The 21,146-nt window shown below is 44.1% G+C and overlaps 1 protein-coding gene across 3 annotated transcripts in view; it reads left to right on the top strand.

Annotated features, from left to right (window-relative positions):
- Positions 1-21,146, top strand: part of LOC144786032 (lysosomal alpha-glucosidase-like) — an 828,834-nt gene that overhangs the window by 48,508 nt on the left and 759,180 nt on the right. For all 3 annotated transcript variants that reach the window (XM_078664954.1, XM_078664952.1, XM_078664953.1), the window contains exon 3: positions 274-419. In XM_078664954.1, coding sequence (XP_078521080.1) covers positions 274-419 — 146 coding nt within the window. The remainder of the gene's footprint in view (positions 1-273; positions 420-21,146) is intronic.

Here is a 21,146-nt window from a genome sequence, read left to right as displayed (position 1 = left end):
GTTGGGAAATGGTCAGATAGCATGGGCTTTGATGAAGCTTCCAAGTATTCAACTTTGTCCTTACTTATTATATTCTAGCATTATTTTGACTATATAATCCATACATTGACTTTTTGTGTTGTAAGATTATAGACATCACACATTTTGACTTTACCTGAATGTGCACATGAGGATATAACATAACTTCCAAGTTGATTACATGAAATCTTCTCTCGTATGAATATTTTCATATATAAATAATTGAGTTATTGTGTATTTCCATTTCGTTTCCAGTTGACTGATGCTAGCAAGCCAAGGTATGAAGTTCCAATAGAGGTTCCTCCGGTCACAAAGAAAGCATCAAATCCCATTTACGTTGTGGATTTTTCTGATAATCCTTTTGGTGTGATGGTTTGGCGCAAAGGATCACAGCATGTTCTGTAAGGTTTGCTCTTATATCGTTTACCATTCAGCAGCTTTTCTGTGGTTGTTGTTTTTTTCATTTTTTTTTTCAAGTGATACTAAAACAAGTTTACTGCATCTAATGTAGCAATGTGAAGAATATTTTTCTAATACACTAAAAATGAAAAGTCCAATATTTTCTTAAAATATTACAGTTGTTAACTTTATTCACTGTGGAACTCAACTCCTATGTGTGTTTAAGGTGCGTTTTCTAAAACAAGAAACCATTTTTTTGCTCGCTTTTGGGGATAGGTATGGTGAAGATTAGAACTCTTGGGGTCCTCTGAAGTTAGCCGGCCTGACTGCTGAACCTCCATTGTAGCAGAGGCAGCAGTTTGGCTATACTGTTGGCCACTGGAAACCAGATTTATGTTGGATATTTTTTCACCAAAGGAGCTTCTCCTCAGTAGAACCTCCTTCAGGGAGAAAACATGTCTCATGGTCTGCCATGTCAAGGTTTCGATTGTGCAACCTTTGTGAGTTCTGAAAATAGATCCTGGGAAAGCTTAATTTTATGTGTGCCGCGCTTCATACTTCTTTGGTGCTTAAGCGAGCTCATTAGCAAGCAGAAACGCGATTTTAAAATACTCCCGTTTTTTTCAGTAAAGTGTTTAATATTGCTTAATTGATCCCGTATCTTATCAGGACCATTGCCCACACACTTGCACTACAATTGTGCCCCCACCGCTCTTTTAGCGGGCCGAGTTGACCGGTGGATCCTCGTGTAGCCACCATCTTGGGTGTAGTTGGGGAGGTCTGCCTGTGACATCACGCTGAGCGCTCTAGTGCTCAGGCGGCCAGGTCAGGTGAGCCCTATTTAAACCTACCATGCACACAAGCAGCGGTGACGCGCAGCGGGCGCGCCCGACTCTCGCCGGAGTCGAGCCAGAGTCTTGCCCGTCTGCGCTCGTCGGCGCTAGGGAGGCGCATGAGGCGGGGGACTCTGTGCAGCTTCATGGCCCTCTTAAGGCTCTCATAGGTATGTCCAGGGAGTTACTATATTCTTATAATACGACTAATACGCACTGTCATGGGGTTTTAACCCCTGACAACTGGTATGGACCCGTGTGCTGTGGTCAGTGTAAGCTTACGCTGACCCCAGAGCCTGTCCCGGAAGTTCCCTCTCACAATTCTGTGCTGCGAGGAGGACTCATTAATGCCCGATCACTCTGTAGAAACGCCCAGAACATAAACGACCTGATCGTGGAGACCAATCTGGACTGGCTCTTAGTCACGGAAACCTGGTTAAGACCTTGGTCCAATCCTGATTTGGCTATAGCTCTTCCTCATAATTATCGGATACAGCACCTGGATAGGAGTGAACAACGAGAAGGAGGGCTGGCTATAATCTATCGCAACTCACTTAAATGTTCCACCTACGAATTGGCGGTCATTAAAGGTGCTGAAGCTTTAGCCTTTTGTTTAGGTATCCATGATTCCTTCACCTTTTCCGGCGCCCTCATCTACCGTCCCCCTGGTTCTCCTACTGAGTTCCTTGAAACTGTGGGAGATGCATTGAGTGATTTGGTGCTCAGATATTCACACTTTATGGTGTTAGGAGACCTAAATCTGCACTTAGACTCCCCCAAAGAGCCAGGAGTGGGTGGCTTTACAGATATTTTTGACCTTCTTGGTCTCACTCTCCGAAATCGAGAACCGACCCATGTAGCTGGACACTTGTTGGACTGTATCTGTTCCAATTCGGCTAGGTTAATGGTTAAATCGCCGCGTCCTCAAATTTGGTCCGACCACTTTTTCATCCCTTTTGATATTGCACTAAATAACAACGCCTCCGCTGATACCATGAAAAATAGAAGATCTGACAACACGTACAAACCTAACTGGAAGAAATTTTCCAGCAGACCGGATCTGATAGGAATGTTAAAAGAAGGCACGCCCGCTCTAACAGGCAATACTTCAATAGACAATCAGAAATTCTGTGACTGGATAGGTACGGCTGGCGCTCTATTAGGACCAGCTAGTAGGAAAAATTCAGCTGCCATTAAGGGCAAAAGGAATGCCCCATGGTTCTCGCCTGCCCTGAAGTTAGAGCTGGGAGAAGTGAGAGCACTTGAGCGAAGATGGCGTAGGAAATACGAGTGGGCCGCTCGCAATATCTACAAATCAGCCAGAAGGCATTACCATGCAGGGATTAAACTAGCTAAGAAAGCCTATTACCTACAGGCCATATCCACGGCGGGCTCTGGACAAAAAGAAATCTCTAAAATAGTAAAGGATTTCACTAACCCATCGGCCCTGTCACAAGAGATTCCACCATCTCAAAACCTTTGCAATTTGATCGCTGATTACTTTGAAAATAAGATCCTCGACATTGTGAAGACCTTTCCCCCGACACCTTCTACCCCAGGAAACTTCGAACAGGTTGAAGGAGGTAAGACAGTAATGAGGATCCCTTGCCTCAAGTCTTTTGCGCCTGTCTCCCTTGAGGATACCTCTAAAGCCATTCTGGCTAGTAAATCTGGATCTCCTTTTGACCCATGCCCTCCTTTGGTTTTGCAGGCATTGGTAGAGGGTGTTAATCCTACCATTAACAGCATTCTAAATTCATCGCTAGCCACAGCAGCAATCCCCAGTGAATGGAAGCTCGCTGCAGTTAAGCCCCTCCACAAAAAGGCCCTAGCTGACCCGATGACCCTCTCTAACATGCGGCCTATATCCCTGCTCCCATTGGTGTTCAAACTGGTGGAAAAGTTTGTTAACAGTCAACTTACGAGCTTTCTGGAGGAGAATAACATCCTACATCCCAACCAGTCAGGGTTTCGGTCAAAATACTCTACCGAGTCTGCCCTGCTGTTTACAGCAGAGACCCTACGAATGGCCATAGACCAGGGAAAGAAGGCTGTCCTGATTTTATTAGATCTGTCGGCAGCCTTCGACACGGTTTCACATAACATCTTAGTGGACCGGTTGGTGGCCGCTGGAATAGGAGGGACAGTCTTGGGTTGGCTCAGGAACTTTCTAAACAACAGACTCCAAATTACAGTTTTGGGCAAATTCCAGTCGGAAGCTAAGGTCATCAGCTCCGGGGTCCCTCAGGGCTCGAGGTTAAGCCCTGTTCTCTTTAATCTATATATGGCACCCCTGATCGAGCTAATTGCATCATTTCATATCAGTACAATTTCATATGCAGATGACACTCCGCTCATCCTGGTACTGGATGGGGAACTGTCTGGGGCGGAGGAAAACCTGAAAAATTGCCTAACAGCCACATTTAAATGGATGACTGAGAACCATCTCAAATGCAATTCCGGCAAGACTGAGATCTTGCCTTTCGGAAATCAAAATCTGTTTTCCCCGGAAAAACTGGTGGCCGGACGATGCTGAAGCCCCCCCCTAATACCATCTTGTCTGCTCGAAACCTGGGCATTAAATTTGATGACCAACTGTGCTTTAAACAGCAAGCGGTGGCCGTAGCTGGTATGTGTTTCCACATAATTAAATCTCTGAGGAAGTTTTTTGACCTTCTTCCTCGGTCAGCCAGAAAATCAGTCGCAGTTGCCTTAATAACTTCGAGGCTGGATTACTGTAATAGCCTATATGCTGGAGTCAATAAGTCCATACTCCATAGGCTACAGATGGTCCAACATGCTGCTGCCCGGCTGGTGCTACGCTGGCCCCGTAAGTCATCTGCGTCAGCTGCGCTTAAAGCGCTGCATTGGCTACCAATTGGCAAAAGGATCCTATTTAAGATCTTGCTGATCACATTTAGAGCCTTTCAACAGCAAGGGCCTAAATATCTGTTTAACGGTTTTAAACGGTACCATCCCACCCGTTGCCTGAGGTCTGCTAGTCAGAACCTGCTAATAATCCCCAGATTCAGACTGGCTACCAAAGGAGGAAAATCTCTCTTCGTCCTGGGTGCTAGGGCTTGGAACAAGCTTCCACCTTACCTTAGGTCATTGTCCCACGAAACTCAGTTTAGGAAAGCTTTAAAAACTTGGGTGTTTTCTCTTACAGATGTGGCCTGCAGAGCGTTAGTGTAAAGCATTTTCCATCGAGTTGATCTCTTTCCCTCAACCTTGTCATCTGGTTGTTTGAGCGCCAAGATACTCCTTGGAGTGATAGGTGCGCTATAAAAGTGTCCTTTACATTTACATCCCCAAAATGGGGGTCCATTTACATGGCCGCTATCCCAAATAGTCCTGACACATTAGGAGTTTTCTCTCAGTAAGTGGGTACATTACAAACGTATTTCAGAGGTTTACTTTTTCTCACCCTGCTCCCCAAGAATGCCAGCTGAATGGTTCAGGGTTTAAGATCTTTCTACTTACTTCACAAGATCGTCAAACCGAATTAAGAGATCCCTGCCACCGTGATGCATGCTTTGGTTGCTCTCACAGCTTTGATGTAACTGTGCAGTTTTTCCTTGTATGCTATAATTGCTTACTTGCATTTGTTTCTTTCAGTAGTGACAAAGAAAGTTTGGAGTAGATATGCCTCTCAGTATATTTTTTCTGATGTTTATTTTAATGATGCATTCATTTTGATAGAAGTTTAGAGAAAAATTGCCTTTACCTAGGCATTGTTTTTGGCTTAATTTCTTTCTGTTGAAAAAGTGTTAAGGGATTCCACAAATGAATGGAGATCTTATAATGTTTATGATTTAAATGAAGATAACCATGATGGAGAACTGGTGTTACATGTAAATAACTGTATTCATTTCAATTATATATTTACCAAGTGAAGCTGAAATGGTCTATTTTGATCTTCTGCATTTTTAACACTTTTGCTGGGCAAGGGTCATGTGGCCAACTAGAAAAGTGATTGTTAATTTGTTACTTGTTGTTCTTAGTTACTAGTTTATTACAAATCAATGTGTTACTCAAGTGGCTCAGACTTCTGGTTTGGAGCTCAATTCAAGTTTGGCATTCCAGGTAAACTTAAATGTGATCAATGAACATTAAGTTGCAGATAAACATCCCCCCTTTTTTTCCTATAAAGGAACAAAAACGTACTAAGGTCTTGGAAATCCTTAGAAAGGTTTTCACTTCAGATGAACATATTGAATGTGAGGGCTTGAGTTGGGTAATTCTCAAGTCCTGTCATGACATTTGGCATATAAAACATTTTCAGTAGAGTATTTGTTTCTTACCTTTTTCAATGATCTTTGTGCTGTCAGCAAGCACCCATTCATGGTAATTTGGAACTAATTTGTCAATCATTTACATGCCAAATGCCTATCTTTATCCTATATTTACTTTATATTATTATCAATGAGTTTTATAAAGTGCTACATGTCTACTTTTGGTCACTTCTGAGCACTTAATGGCGATTGACGAAGTACAACAATATGGTAGCGAGTCTGAGTCCAGATAGATTGATTTTCCTAACTGTTTCAATAGTCAGCCCTTTTCTGTATTGAGTTCTGTTAAAGGCAAGTCTGATTAGTTGGGTTTCAAAAGTTTTCTGAGCTGCATGTTCATGTTTTGAATATCTGATTTGTGTTGAGGGTATTGCAGAGTGTAGGACTTTTCACACCCACTGATCTTCTTCTGTAGACCATCCTCTTGAATGATTGTTGAATGATCTGATGGGTGGAAATTAGTGAGGAGCAGTTTCTTTAGGTTCTCTGAGCTTTTGCCAAAGTATGCTATAGTGATGGTGCATTTGATTATGTCATACAACATGCTGCCTGTTTAGTGCTTTAAAGGTGGTTTTAATCTTCTTACAAAGTCTTGCTGCTTGGTTCTGATGTCTTTGTAGTCTGGTGGTGAGTTTTTTGGGGGAAGCCAGAGTAGATATTACAGTAATGAAGGCCTGTCAGGAGGTGGGCTCTAGTCTGCTCGACTCTCGTCACTGTGGAGAAGTTGGAGGATTTTACAAATTACAGCGATCTGCATGTCTGCAAAGTTTGCCACAGCGATGATCTTTGGAGAGAAAGAGAGGTTGACATCAAAAGGATCTCCTGGTTCTTTTTGTTTGATGAAATGGAGTTCCAGGACCTATTGGAAACCAGTAGTGAATTATCTCCCTTCACTAAGATCTTGGTCCTCATGCCATTCACGCAGAGGAAGTTCTTCTTCATCTAGTATAATAGCCAGTCAAGGCACAAGTGATTTTGGATGGCATTAAGATGGGAAGAGAAAAGACTTTACATGACATCTAAGTAGAGGAAGGACAGACTCCGATCACAAAGCATGTGGCAGGGAATAATCGGCAGTAACTGAGCAAGCTCGGTCACCCCAAAAATTTTTTTTTAGGAGTTTGGAGAAGTAATTGGTATCAGACTTCCAGTTGCATGAGTTAATTTACCATTCAAATTTTGAGGCAATAACGTCTTGTAATGTTTGATTAGCAAGGTAAACAATGATCATGGCCTTGAATAAAATAATGTGATGCACCGGCAGCTAATGAAGTTGTGTGATGAAGGAGAAAATTTAGTTGTACCATGATAGGACGCATACCAAGCAGGCTGCGGCATTGTGATAACCTGTATCAGAGTCCCCATTTTTTCTGGTGCATTAAGAGGAATAGAATTGCTGCAGTCAATGGTGGATTCGATAATGGCATTTTACTGTGGTTATGTGATAGCAGTTGCCCCGCTGTAGGAGGATGTGCCAGATAGTTTTGAGGTAGAAAAAGCATGTGCAAGCCAGTTTATTGGCATGTTGGTAGAATTTTGGGTTAGAATCCTTAAGAATGCCGAGGTTACGCCCATTGGTAGTTACTGTAGACCCGCGTAAATAGAAAAGGGCCAAGAAGGATTTTGGGCAATAGCAGCGTCACTGGGAAAAACCGGTAATTCAGTTTTTGCCAGATATAATTTCGGGTAATTCTTAGACATTCACCAGCAGACTAAATGTAGAATGTCCTGTATATGTGGTGACAAAGCTGTTAAATGTTTAAAACCAAAGTTCAGCTGGGTGGAACAGTATATACAAATTGGTGCCCATCTGGTGCAAGACTTCTGCCAGAAGGGCCAATATATATATATATACATGTTAAAGCAGGGGTGATATAATAGAACCCCTGCAGGACACCAAAGTTGAGAGTTTAGAATACAATCGAAAGGGGTTGGGCCATCACCTTCTGTCGGTTACCCAAATAGAAACTCCGCTATTTTTTAGTTTAAGGTCCTAGATGCTTACCCTGTAAGTCTATTGATGAGGGTGGAATGGCCGATGGAATTAAAGGCAGCTGATACAGATAGTGGGATCAAGACCGCTGGCTGCCTCATTCCACCAGGATGCAAATAGCATCCACTACAGAGAGAACCGCCCACTCCATCCTTCTACCCAGACGAAAACTTGTTTGATGTCAGTGGAACAAGTTTGCAGATTAAGCAAAGGTTTGCAGCTGATTGAAGACAAGTGTTTCTAAAAATTTGGGACAGTACGGAAGTATGAAAATAGGGCAATAGTTATTTAGAGCAGTTGGGGTTAGAACCTGTTTAATAGAAGTTTAACTATTGCAGTTTTTATTTGAGGCAAGACTGTTCCAGAGGTAAGAGAATGATTAAACAGCATAGGAAGGTCAGTAAAAAGCCTGTGATCTTGGAGCCATCCTGTTTGACCAATATCTAGGGGGGAGCCGAACGAGCGACTATGATTACTTCCAGAATCCAGGTGATAGGTGTGAAAGTATAGAGCAGGGATCTCCAACATTTTCTGTAGCGAGAGCTACTTCTGATCAGTGAAAATCATCATGAGCTACTGAAGGCTAAACAACTCGCGCATGGTTACCAGACACTTCCGTGTCCAGCTTCATTGACTTTAAGCCTAATGTCCATAGAGCCAGATATGATGAGTTGAACAAAATACTTTGACTAGGGGCATTATGACAAGGCTGTCATATGTGTCTGTGAGAGCATGGTCTTTGGGGATGTATGTACATGTGTGCATATGAATGGGATATATGTGCATGGGGGACTGAGAGCCTGTGTCATATGTATTTATGGCACAAGACCTACCTTTTACCATATGTTATCAGGTGAAAGTACCTAAAAGGGTAACTTTGTTCCCTGTTCGACATTTGCGAGCATGAGCACCAGCGAATCGACCTTGGTGACTCCATCAAAGCATTAATACTTGATGCCGACTGCAGCGACAGCGGCTTGTCAGAGGAGGAGCACCTCTTCTTTTGCCTGACGACTGTGAGCGTAAGCCTTATCCAATCCCTCAAGGTTACTACATTAGAACCTTACAACCTGTTTGAATGGTTAGCAAATGCACGAGCTCTTCAATAGCCTCTTCCTTTTTCATGTAAATGACCAGGAAGATTTTACTTATCTTTTAAAAAACCAAAGGGAACCACCCTTAAGGAAAGTATAGAAGTGTTCCTCCAGACTACGTGTGACTCCTACAGTGGTGGAAAGCACACAGCTTTGTTTAAATACCCCTCACCCACCAAAAGGACCCTTGGTGGTGGTGTATGGCGTTTTAGATTCCGAATGAATTTTCTCGATTCATGCACTTATATAGGTACAATTTGCGTTACCCTTACATAGGCATAGAAATCAAACCCTTATTTAGGCATAGCCCATGCTACCCAAATACAGACATGGCTACTTCTATCCGTTCATCAACGTCACAACGATTTCTTGAAAAACCAGACTCTTAAGCAGAAGGGACTTCCCCTAGCCTGGATATTGATTTATCCAAGAAACTCATTTATTATGCATGAACAACTATTCCTTAGGGGTTCATCCATGACGTTCATATGCCCAAATTTACGTCAAAGCTAGCATTCCTAAACACCTTCAAGGTATAAATATACCTTCACTTGCTATAGCAAAGCGCGGTGTGGTTCGGTGCAGTTCGACTACCTACTTGCCCGACGCAGCTCGCTACAGCAAGTGCCAAAGGAAGCTGACTCTCCAGCTGACGCACTGACAAGAAGCTGTCCTCCTCTGCCGAGAAATTCAGCTCCAGTGTTTCTGACTTCCCTTACGGGGTGTTGGGAAATCGAGTCCGAGACAGAGATACCAACCTCCTTCATTCTAAGGTATGGAGCTGATTAGAACCTAGAGAAACCTTTGGCAATTCTTGGCAAAAACTAAACCTATGCGAACCAGCACTTCTGGTACTAGGCCTAGTTTAGGTACATTGGGGTAGGCGTATTTTAGAAGCACCAGTTGAGTATTTTAGCCTGTGTTATTTATGTATGTATTTTTATATGTCATAGCACTAGACAATGCTATTACAGTATTATTTTATAATACTATTCTTACTGTACGCATTATACTTTGCATTCTGTCTAACGATTGTAGCAGTTCACCTCTCTTGCATGAGAAAGAAGACTGTTCAATAAATCCTTTTATTGAAAACGCCCGTCTCACTATTTCTCTGCAACTCTGTAGAAAGGAAGCATGCACGATTGACTGAGTAAAATAGTTATCTATTGTTTCCGCGACTCTGAAGATATTTGTTCCAGTCCTAGGGAAACAAAGTTATCATGTTTATGCGGTTGTCAGAAACTAATACCTTCTGGTGTATTCGTGAAAGTTTCTAGTGACCTCTGAGCTAGCTGGCACTCACAATTCAGTTTAGTATATTCGATTGAGACATACTGACCTCAGTCCTATGTCACATCCATAGGCTATATTATTCCAATGCGCAGAGCCTATTGCGAATATAGGAACTATACTACATGGCGCCCATAGGGACTATACTACATGGCGCCCAATGTTTGGTAAGGCACTAATTTAATGCTAGATACTAAAGTAACTCAGTCGTGCTTTTCTCAGAGACCCCTTTTTCCGTAATACTCCGATAGACGTATGGAGTGGGTAAATGGGTAATATCCGCTATAGCTGAGTAGGACGAAAATCCTATTTATTAGCTTTTTGGTTTGTTCAACGTTGAATGATAGTGTTCCAAAATATTGTGCACCTAATCTTGGTTTCCTTGAAACTTGCTCTGCAAACTTTCAGTCAACAAAAATGTCGAATAACGCCAACAACACTGAGAACGGTGGAGCTGCGGCTGATCCAGCAGCTTTTAACACAACAAGTTTTAATGAAACCGAGGATGCTATTTATTTATTTATTTATTTATAAAGTTTTATAGAGCGCAAACCAGATCCCAAAGGATATCACAACGCTTTACATGAGGATCAATTGAATCACAAGTTACATGTTATATCCAAGCATAGTAAGACACAGGCACAGAGACTATGAACAAGAATAGTAGATATTAATGGATACAATCATTACATATATAGCGCCGGCTAGACCTATATGCATTCCTATGGATTTAAGGAAAGCCATCACTATAAAACTTATAAAAAATGACCTAACATCGGAAGGTGGTAGGGCAGTTTTTGTGATAGAGGCACATGAATATCACCAGACAGAGGTATTCTATTCATGGATATTCTTCCCCGAAGCAAATCCAGTAACACAGATGTTTCACTTCTACAAAGAAGATGAACCACCGGATAAGTAAATTCCTTTCGAGGATACAGAAATGCCACTCCCATACCAGGAGCATGTGCTCTGGTTTAAAGGTGCCGTAAAACATTTAAATCACATTACCAGGCTCGGTCCACTAGGTAGACCAGGAGCAACATGGTCAGCCATAGCCGGCTATATACCTGACCCTGACATTGAAGCAATGTCAGACGAACAATTACTTAGTAATATACAAAATGTAATAGAATTATACAGTTAAACCACAACTGTCTGAAAGTCCTGATAAGGTCTTTTCTAGAAACACTCCTACTCCTTCTAAAAAGAAGTGGGAAAATAGCAAACAAACTTCTAAAGAGAAGCGTTCTCAATCCCCAAGGTAGGTCTCCTCAAAAGGAGCCCTTTGAAAGGAGATATAACCTCAGGAATAGGGATAATTTGAGAAAACCTGATCGATTCGTCACAGAAATCCGAAAGAAGAGAACGGTCAGAAAACAAGGAAGAATGTGTGAAGTCCAAAGACGATCAACACGTTCAGAAAAACAAGAAACCTCAATTTACCAAAAAGAAGGTGGCAGGTCTAAAAATCAGACATGCCGAGGATCTTGAGGACACAACTCAAGAACGGAGAATGGGCTCAGACAATGTTGGACAGCGCAGCAGAAGTCACCATAGCTCGTAAGAACTTGAAGGATCATCTGGAGACAGTGGACTTGAATGAATTCATTCAAGTTGAAACTGCAGATACCAGGGTTAGTTCTCCACATAAGTTATATGAAATAACCCTCCGGATGGAGGGAGACATACCAAGAAAGATAAGAGCACTCTTTTGGGAGCAACTTTCTAAGAGTTATGACATTCTTCTAGCTGAACAAGACTGGCCACCACAAGTTGTCAGGGAGTGCCCACATGGCGAAGACGACATTATGCCAGCCTTCTCCAACCACATTCCAATTCATTTAAAATATACTTACGCCAGGAAATGGGCAGTTGCCCAGGCTCCTGCATTATACAAAAAACATGTAGGATGGGATGAGGACTCGTCTCACCATAAAATCCAGTTAAAAAATCAACCCACTGCACAAAGGCAGTACCCAGTTAAGCAAGAAGCTAAACAACAGGTCAGGGAGATCTTAGATCAACTTGAATACCAGGGGGTGATTGAAACATGCACCTCGTCAATTAACAATCCTTTGTTTCCTGTATCCAAACCAGACAATACATATCATCTAGTATTGGATTACAGACATCTAAATTCTTGTTGCAAAACATTTGCAGTGCAAAATGCACACAGTACGGCACTAATGAACAACATTGTGCGTAAAAAGTATAAAGCCACATTAGATATTTCTAACGGTTTCTTCTGTCAAAACATTGCACCAGAAAGTAGGTATTTGACCGCTTTCTCAATTATGGGGACACAGTCACTTCTGTCGTCTCCCACAGGGATTCAAGAATAGTCCTGTTTTTTTCTCAGCAAGGGTAACAGAGTTACTACAAACGTATGATGACGAAGCATTATCCTATGTAGATGACATCTATCTGACAGATGATGACTTGGATAGGCACTTGAATAGGGTGAATACAATTATATTGGGATTCGCCTCTGAAGGGTACAAATTCAATTAAAAGAAATCTAGAATTGCCCATTTAAACGTCCTCTTTCTAGGATATGAACTTTCAAGCCAACTTTTTAGAAAAATGTGCGCTGCTCCAACCTCCGAAAACTTTGAATAACTTAGTCGATTCTAGGTTTCCTGAATTTTGGAAGAACTTACATTCTAAACTACGCAGAAAGGGTTAAACCTCTCTACAAATTAATAAAACCTGATTTTAAAACAGTTAATTGGACACAAAAACACACAGAAATTTTGCGTTCACTGCAAACGGATATGTTAGCAAACAAACATTTGCAAACACGCATAAATGTACGCACTTTAGTGATCCAAATCATTCCAGGACAATGCGGATTTACGTACTTTTTTTTTGGTCAAATTTTATTTTTAGTCATCAAGCAGCAATACAGGGTACATACACTACAGTATATATGTATTCATTCAAAGCATAATAGTCATGCCCACAAACAGTTATCATACATAGTACATGTAACAAATTCAGAGATGCACATAAAATTTCAACGTTTGGTATTATCCTGATATAGATGGGATACAGTCCATGAGGGTTATGTGTGAGAACTCGCCTTCGCGTCATAAAGCATGAAGTGTAGTCGTAACTAATGTTATGCGACCATGGGGCCCTCCGGGACGGCAATTTCCCTTGTATAACAACGATCTGCGATACACTAATCAGCTACGGGTCAGGGGTGTTTTGCTGTAAATAGTCTACCAGTGGTTGCCAGAAATCTTTATGTCTGGAAGCCTGAGGTAGCTCCTCTGCATATGCGCCCAGCATTTCCTTACAGTATATTAAATCAGTCAGCCAATCTTTGAATCTGGATGGTCGTTTGCTTCCCCATTTAATAGCTACTCGACGTTTCGCAAGCAGCAGTGCCACCGCCAGCAACTTCCGTCTTTTAACAAGCCTTAATTTATACATACCCAGTAGACATACCAGTGGTTCATTCGGAATCTGTTCAGTCAACATGTGCGTGAGCACAGTTGTCACCTTGAGGTTCTGTAAATTACGAATTCGTTCGTGCTCAGCCTCCATTTTGTAGTCGCCGCCATCTTATGTTGCCCTCACTCAGGCAATGCGGCGAATGCGATGTTTTTGTCGTTTCTGCGCTAACGTGCCAGGTGGCATCTTTGCCTATGTTTACTAACGAGTGTCAGGGTCTGGCCGAGTACACTAATTCCTGTCTGAGCTGATTAATCCCCGTCCGGACTATTTGTTGGTTCGCACCATTCTTTCCTTTAAGTTATCTTATCTGCTGTCCTTCGCTACGCGTCTCATGCATTCTCCTGTTTCACGACTGTCCTTCTAACGTATACAGCTGTGTTTTCTCTACTCATAAATTGAATTTTGTGGATTTATTTGTAATTTGCTTAAGGGGTCGAGTGACAAACACAACCGGGAACTTGAGTTGCTTTGGACTTAAAGCATTGTTTATAACGTTTGTCTATGTCTCATGCTCTTGTGTGATTGCATTTTTCATTGTATTGTACCGTATATGAACCTGTGCGCCACGGAGTTAAGTGGCAGTCTCTTTTGAACCTCGTTTTACCGACGACTTCTAAGGCCACTGTACTAGCTGCAGCTAATAAATACCATCTTCTACGCCAGACGAAGAGTCCGTGTCTCTGTTTCTGACAAGGCAGGTGAATCCAGGGGATTTTAGGCGTGCCCTGCGCCGCCGGGCCTTAAGGCTGCGGTCTTCAACCTCCTGCCAGTATTTGTGCAGGTCGGGGCAGGCCCATGCCGTGTGTAAGAAGTCCGCCCCGGGCATAGCACAGCGTCGACAATTGTCATCCGCTCTGAGACCATACCAGTGTAACTTAGCTTGTGTGTAATATGTTTGGTGTAGAAACTTAAAATGAATGATCTTCAAGTTGCAGTTTGATGTGAGTAGGGACAGCTGCGTACAGCTATAGTTCCAGTCGTCAACCGGTATAGATACTCCAACAAGCTCTTCCCACCGCTGATGAGATCTGTCTCGTCCTAAAGTCTGTTCATTCTGGGAAGTCATGTATAAGCGTGTAACTAAGTTTTTCCGTGTGGGGGCAGTCAATAGCATCTGTAGGGACCGCAGTTGTTCAGATGCAGCAGGGAAAGACTCATATAGATCCTTAATCGCTGCCCGCACCCTGAAGTATGCGAACATTTTTAGTGGCGTTTGGTGTGTGCATAAGGCCGGATTACGGAGCAAAATAAAAGTGTCGCTTGGGAACAACGCGCCCATAGTTGGGAATCCCATCTCTCCCATGACCAATCTCATGTTTGTTTCCTGCGTCACAGATATTTTGGGATGGTGTGCCAGTGGGAGGGCCGGGGCATAAGGTGGCAGCTTCCGCGCTCTCATCGCCAGGGTGTGCCAGGCTCTGGAGGTGCACTTCACCGGGTGGATGGTGTCAGTGGGGTAGTAGCCAATGGGATCCGATATGTATTGTAGTAAGTGTTTCGGATGCACACTGTCAGTTTCCACCGCTATATGTGGTATGTGGGAGTGGGGTCGTGTCCAGTAGTGTGCATGTTGGGCCTGTGCACAATAAAAATTCAACTGTAGATCAGGAGCCGCAAAACCGCCTTGATGGTATGGCTTCGTGAGTGTTTTCCAGCCGACTCTGGGTTGCTTCCCGGCCCATGTTAGGCGCTGCAGCGCTGTGCGAAGTTTGACAGAAAAGGCCTGTGTGAGCCATATCGGAATGTTCCAGAATAAATACAAGAAGCGGGGCAATACTATAATTTTCTGAAGTGCAATTCTGTCTGCCAGCGATAACGACAGTTTAATCCATTTGTTCGTCTAGTTTGGTCATGGCCACTCCATAATTCTCTCGGAGTACTATTTCAGGGTCTCGGTGGATCCAGACGCCCAAATATTTCACGGGACCGGTTGTCCACTGCAAGGGATAATCTAAGCTAGGCTGCGGAGTCACAGCGGTCAAGGGAATTACCACTGACTTATCCCAGTTTATGCTTAGCCCTGAGTAAGTCTTGTATTTTATATATTCTCTAATCAAGGGGTTCAAGTGTATTTCTGGGTATCTGGTATAGAGCACCATGTCGTCCGCATAGAGTGAGATCCCTATGGGGCGAAGATTAAATTTTAGAGCTGCTTCCGGGTGCCTCTGCCTAATCTTGCACGCTAGTGGCTCTAGAGTGAGCGCAAAAAGGATAGGGGATAAAGGGCACCCTTGTCGCGTACCCCGACTGATCGCCATGGGTTGCGACGTGTTGCCGTTGATGCGCACCCTAGCACTCGGGTCCTTATATAGTAAAGCTATCCATTTCAAGAACGGGGGCGGAAATCCCATTCTGGTCAAAACTGTAAACACAAATTCGCACTCCACAGAATCAAAGGCCTTTGCTGCATCCAGAAGAGCCGCCGCGGCAGGCAGCTCCGGATCCAGGCTATGATAGAGAGCAAATATAGTACGTATATTCTGCGTCGTGGATCTTGTGGGTATAAAGCCCGCTTGATCTGGTAGGACTAGAGAACCCAATAATGGCTGTATCCTGTTTGCTATGATCTTGGCCAGGATTTTAGCGTCTATGTTGATAAGTGAGAGGGGGCGATATGACTCACATTTCTGGGGGTCCTTGCCCGGTTTAGGAAGAGCTATTAGTAGCGCCTCACGAAGCGTCGATGGGAGAAGACCCTCCTCATACGCTTCCTCATACATCTGGGCCAGGTGAGGTATCAATATATCCCGAAATTCCTTGTAAAATTCGCCCGGCAGGCCGTCTAGTCCCGGAGCTTTATTGTTTGGCAAGGAGTTAATGGCTTCCCGAAATTCGTCCTCTGTTATATGATGGCCGAGGTATTCTCTGTGTATCAGAGAGCCATGCCAGTCCAACATCATCCAAATACTCGTGAATGGACAAGGAGGATGCTGTCGTCCGCGATGTGTATAGCGTGGAGTAGTAGGACAGAAAGCTGTCCAAGATGGCGGGGGTGTCATAGACCAACTGGCCCTGTGTATGCGATATATGCGTGATATGTGCTGTGGTATGGGCGGGCTTGATCTTAGTGGACAGCGATCTACCCGGTCTGCCCCCTTCGCCATATGTCCTGGCCGTATATGGCCTGGAAAGGTATTTAACTTCGGAGTCCGCAAACTCATGATTTGTGTCCACCTTACTCTGTATATCCGCGAGGAGGGATATGTTCAAAGTGTTAGTTTATTCTTCTTCCAATGATTTAATTTCTCTTTCAACCATGACCAATTGCTGTTTAATATCCCTAAGGATCCCTACATGTGTGCCTATGCAGTGGCCTTTTATGGTTACCTTAAATGCTTCCCATAAAGACCTAGTGCCGTCTACTGAGCCCTCATTTAGTTGAAAGAAATCTATTATCGCCTGCTTCAGTGTGCTGCGGAACACCTGATATTTTAGCGCAGATTGCTGTAGACGCCACGTGAATTGTCTAGGGGTATGTGTGGGGATAGCCAGTTCCAGCCGAACCGGGGAATGATCCGAAAGTGATTTTGGCAGATGTTCTACCACCGTGGCCCAGGTGCTAACCTCTTTGGTAGTCCGCCAGTAATCTAGTTTCGACCAGGTGTTATGTGTCGTTGAGGTACACGTTCCCTCCCGTCGTCCCGGATGCCTCACCCTCCACACATCTACTGAGTGCCAGTCCCTGATGCCTTCGAGTAGTGAATTGGCTGCACGTCTACCATATCTATCGGCGCCTGATGTTATATCCAGGGCGGGGTTCAGGTATGTGTTGAAGTCTCCACCCCATATTATTGCCGTGGGCTGTATGTCTCTGAGTTTGGACCAAATGTCTTCGAAGAACTGCGGGTCATCCACATTAGGACCATAAACCGATCGTAAGATCCGTGCCCGCAAAAGATCCCCGTACAATGGCATACCGTCCCTGGTCGTCTGTTGGTGCATGTATAAATGTAAACAGAGTCTGGCGCTTAACCAATATTAACACCCCCGTGCATAGTTTGAATAGGAGGACGCCAACTGATATTGTGCCCATCTATGTCCTATTCTACACTCTCGGCGTGGTGTAAGGTGTGTTTCTTGCAGACATGCCACATCTACTTTGTCTGTCCAGATAGGCAAGCACTTTGCATACTTTTTGTGGATTTTGTAGGCCTCTAACATTCCAGGACATTAAAGTCAATGTTCTAACTTGTCTCACATCTGTCGCCATACATCATAGCTGTGAATCTGCCTGCTTGTGCATGTGGGCATGAAAACCTTAAACATTAGGCATGAGCATTAACCCAACTGTCGCCGCCCGGTGATTTTTGTGGTGACCCCCCTCCCACTCTGTCATTCCCACAACAACGAAGACACTGCCCGGCATCCCAATCAAACCCTCCCCTCTGAGAACGAGAACTAATCCCCCAAAAAATGAAACAAGTGTGGTTTACACGAGTGGGCGGTAGCTGCCAAGCTCTACACCTTCGCCAAGATGCGCGAAGGGGGAGGTCTTATGGCTTCGTTATTGTGCACCATAACTTCGACAGACCCTCCAAACCCCATTCAACAACAATATATGCTTGTTAAGAACTATGAACAGCATTAATTTCAGTGGGTCATCATCAGTTAGATCTGTCCCTGGTTATCATAAGTGTTCCTGCAGTGATCACTTAGCTGATTGGCGTGTCGTCGTCCCAGCCTCCTCCGCACGGCCAAGGCGGGCTCCGTGACACAACAGCAGGCAGTTCATCCTTATTCAAGCGTCCTAGAAGGCAGGGCCTGCCAAAGTGTCAGATAGGGACTTAAGAGATTCAGCGAAAACAGAGAGATCGGGTCCTCATCAAAAGGTCAATGTGTCCAGCTCTGTCAGATGTGTGTCATTCGACATCGGATAGTGGCTCTTGTTCAGCAGGTTTGTCCCGAGGTGATCTTCTGCGCTCTCCTTTTGGCCCCCGCTGTTGTAGGTATTTCATGGCGTCTTTTGGTTCATTGAAAATTTTCGTGGCCCCGTCATCCGTGATCTTAAGACGTGCCGGGTACAGCATAGCGTATGGAATTTGGAGGTCGCGAAGTTTTTGTTTAGCTTGGCTATACGTATAGCCAAGGTCAATATTCAAAAGCCGGTCCGGAAAAGACATTCCTCGGCTAAGTGTCTTTTACTCAATGCTAGATCCCTGGTTAAGCATAGTACGGAAGTAGCAGAGCTAATTCAGGACGCTGGGGTGATGATAGCTTTTATCACAGAGTCTTGGACCGATGCTGCTTCTGGCCCTGACATAGTGATTGCTACCCCGCCGAATTACGTCTGCTACACCCAAAATAGAGAGAAAAAGAAAGGTGGTGGTCTAGCTATTATTTACCATCACTCACTCAGAGGAACCTTCCAACAGGGGCCCGTAGGTCCAGATGAAACGCTTCTTTTTAATTTTACCCTATCTGACCACCAAACATTTAGAGGATGCTTAGTCTATAGACCCCCCGGGACGAAAGCACCTTTTTTTCTCGCTCTGGGTAAAATACTAGAAACTGCTGCCATTGCCCAAACGTTCACTCTACTAGGTGATTTCAATTTTCACCTAGAATGCGGCTCAGACCTGGATACATGCGAGCTTATTGAGCAGCTACAGGGAGTAGATCTGACACAATTGGTCAGTGGTCCCACCCATAAGGCAGGGCACACCCTGGACGGTATCTTTTCAAATCATCCGAGTCTTAAAGTACTATCAGTCCAGCCCATACCTTGGTCAGATCACTCAGCAGTCCACTTTAATTTTGTCTTAGCCCCACCTATGAGATTATCCAGGGTCAGACCTGCTCCACGACAGATTAGGAAATGGAACAACATAAAACAAGAGGAGTTGGAAGGTCTATTAAAATCAACCTGGGAGCCGCTCTCGGGAAACTCGGAACAAGCAACCCTGGCCTACACGAGATGGCTTGAGGATGCATGCTTACAACTGGCCCCCCCTAAAACCTTTCTCCCTTCGCGGTCCACTCCTTCCGCTCCCTGGTTCTCTGAAGAGATCAGAGACCATAAAATTTTGTGTAAAAAAAAAAAAAGGAAAAAATATGGCGAAAAACTTTTAGCGAGTCAGATAAAAAAATCCTGAATACTGAGCAAAGAGTGTACAAAGAGAAGATGCAGCAAGCGAAACGTGCCTTTTTTACGAAGAAGGTGAGAGAAGCTAGCAATACCCCAAAGGAGCTTTTTCGAACAGTGTCCTCTTTGATAGTCCCTAAGACCATAGAGGTACCCCCAGTCTTCCCTTCTGTGAGAAGCTGGCCTCTTTCTTTCGTGAAAAAGTAGAAAAAATCTTTTCTCCTTTAGACAGTCAAATAAAAACCTCGGGAGAACTTTCCACATACAACGCCGAATCAGACAAAGGCCTAGTAAAACTTTCATCTTTCTCTCAAATTAGTGAGAAAGAGGTAATGAGCAGACTTCGGAAGATAAAATCGGGCTCTCCTCATGACCCCTGTCCTGTTGCTATTGTTAAACTAGCTCCAGCTACCTTTGCAGCTGGCCTCACCCCCCTCCTTAATCTCCTGCTAGATAGGGGGGAATTCCCCGCAAAATGGAAACGAGCCTCCATCTTACCACTCCTTAAAAAAAACAACTTGGATATAGCCGAGTTAAACAACTATCGGCCTATTGCGAGACTGCCCCTTCCAGCCAAAATCATGGAAGGTTTCCTAAATACGCAGCTAAGCACCTTTCTGAGAATAGGACAACATCTGGACCCATCCCAACATGGGTTCCGTGCAGAACATAGCACGGAATCCGCCTTAATTAAATCGGTGGAAGACATTAGAAGAGTGGTGGACGGAGGAGGCAGAGCCGCCTTGATCCTGCTGGATCTTTCCGCGGCCTTCGACACGGTCCATCACAAGTTGTTGGTGGACCGGTTGAGGGCCTGCGGAGTTCAAGATAAGGCGCTGAAGATACTGCAGGCCTTCCTTTCCAACAGGACTCCGTCAGTAACACTGGGGGATTTTGAATCATGCCCTTTTACACTTCCTTGTGGAGTGCCCCAGGGTTCCTCCTTGAGCTCGACCCTTTTCAATGTATATGTTTCCACTCTAGCCCCGATAATTCAAAACTTCGGCTTCGACCTTACAGCTTATGCGGACGACACGCAGATTGTGGTGTCTCTGCGACCGGGGGACTTAGATAGTACTGCGGACAGGTTCAAAAGCTGTATGCGAGAAGTAGGATTTGGATGGCCCAAAACTGTCTTAAACTAAATTCTTCAAAGACAGAAGTGCTAATTTTTGGCTCTAAAGACAACTTCTGGTCCCCGAGATGGTGGCCGGAAGAAATGGGAACTCTGCCCGCCACAGTGAATAAGGTGAAGAACCTCGGCATTTTGGTGGATGATACATTATCTTTTAAACCTCAGATTAATGCCCTGGTCTCTTCTACCTACTTCGTGCTTAAAACAATTAGGAAAGTGCTACCATTTTTGGAGCAAGAGCACAGGAAAACAGTGGTAACTGGACTAATTCCTTCACGGTTAGACTACTGCAACAGCCTTATGCTGAACGCTCAAGTTAGCGTATTAAACAAACTCCAAACACTACAGAATGCCGCCGCACGCCTGATAACAGATACGCCTAAGTTCGTATCTGTGGCTCAGGACCTGGCACTTCTTCATTGGTTGCCAGTGCGGAAACGAATTACCTTTTAAGGCACTCTGTGTTGTCTTTAAAGCATGCACGATCTGGGCCCTAGCTGCAGGAATGAACTATTCCTCTGGTACAAACCGGCAAGATC

The sequence above is a fragment of the Lissotriton helveticus genome, chromosome 10 (genome assembly GCF_964261635.1).
Source record: "Lissotriton helveticus chromosome 10, aLisHel1.1, whole genome shotgun sequence".
Lineage (NCBI taxonomy): Eukaryota > Metazoa > Chordata > Amphibia > Caudata > Salamandridae > Lissotriton > Lissotriton helveticus.
The sequence above is the reverse complement of the archived record's forward strand: the minus strand, read 5'-3'. Positions and strand labels throughout refer to the sequence as shown.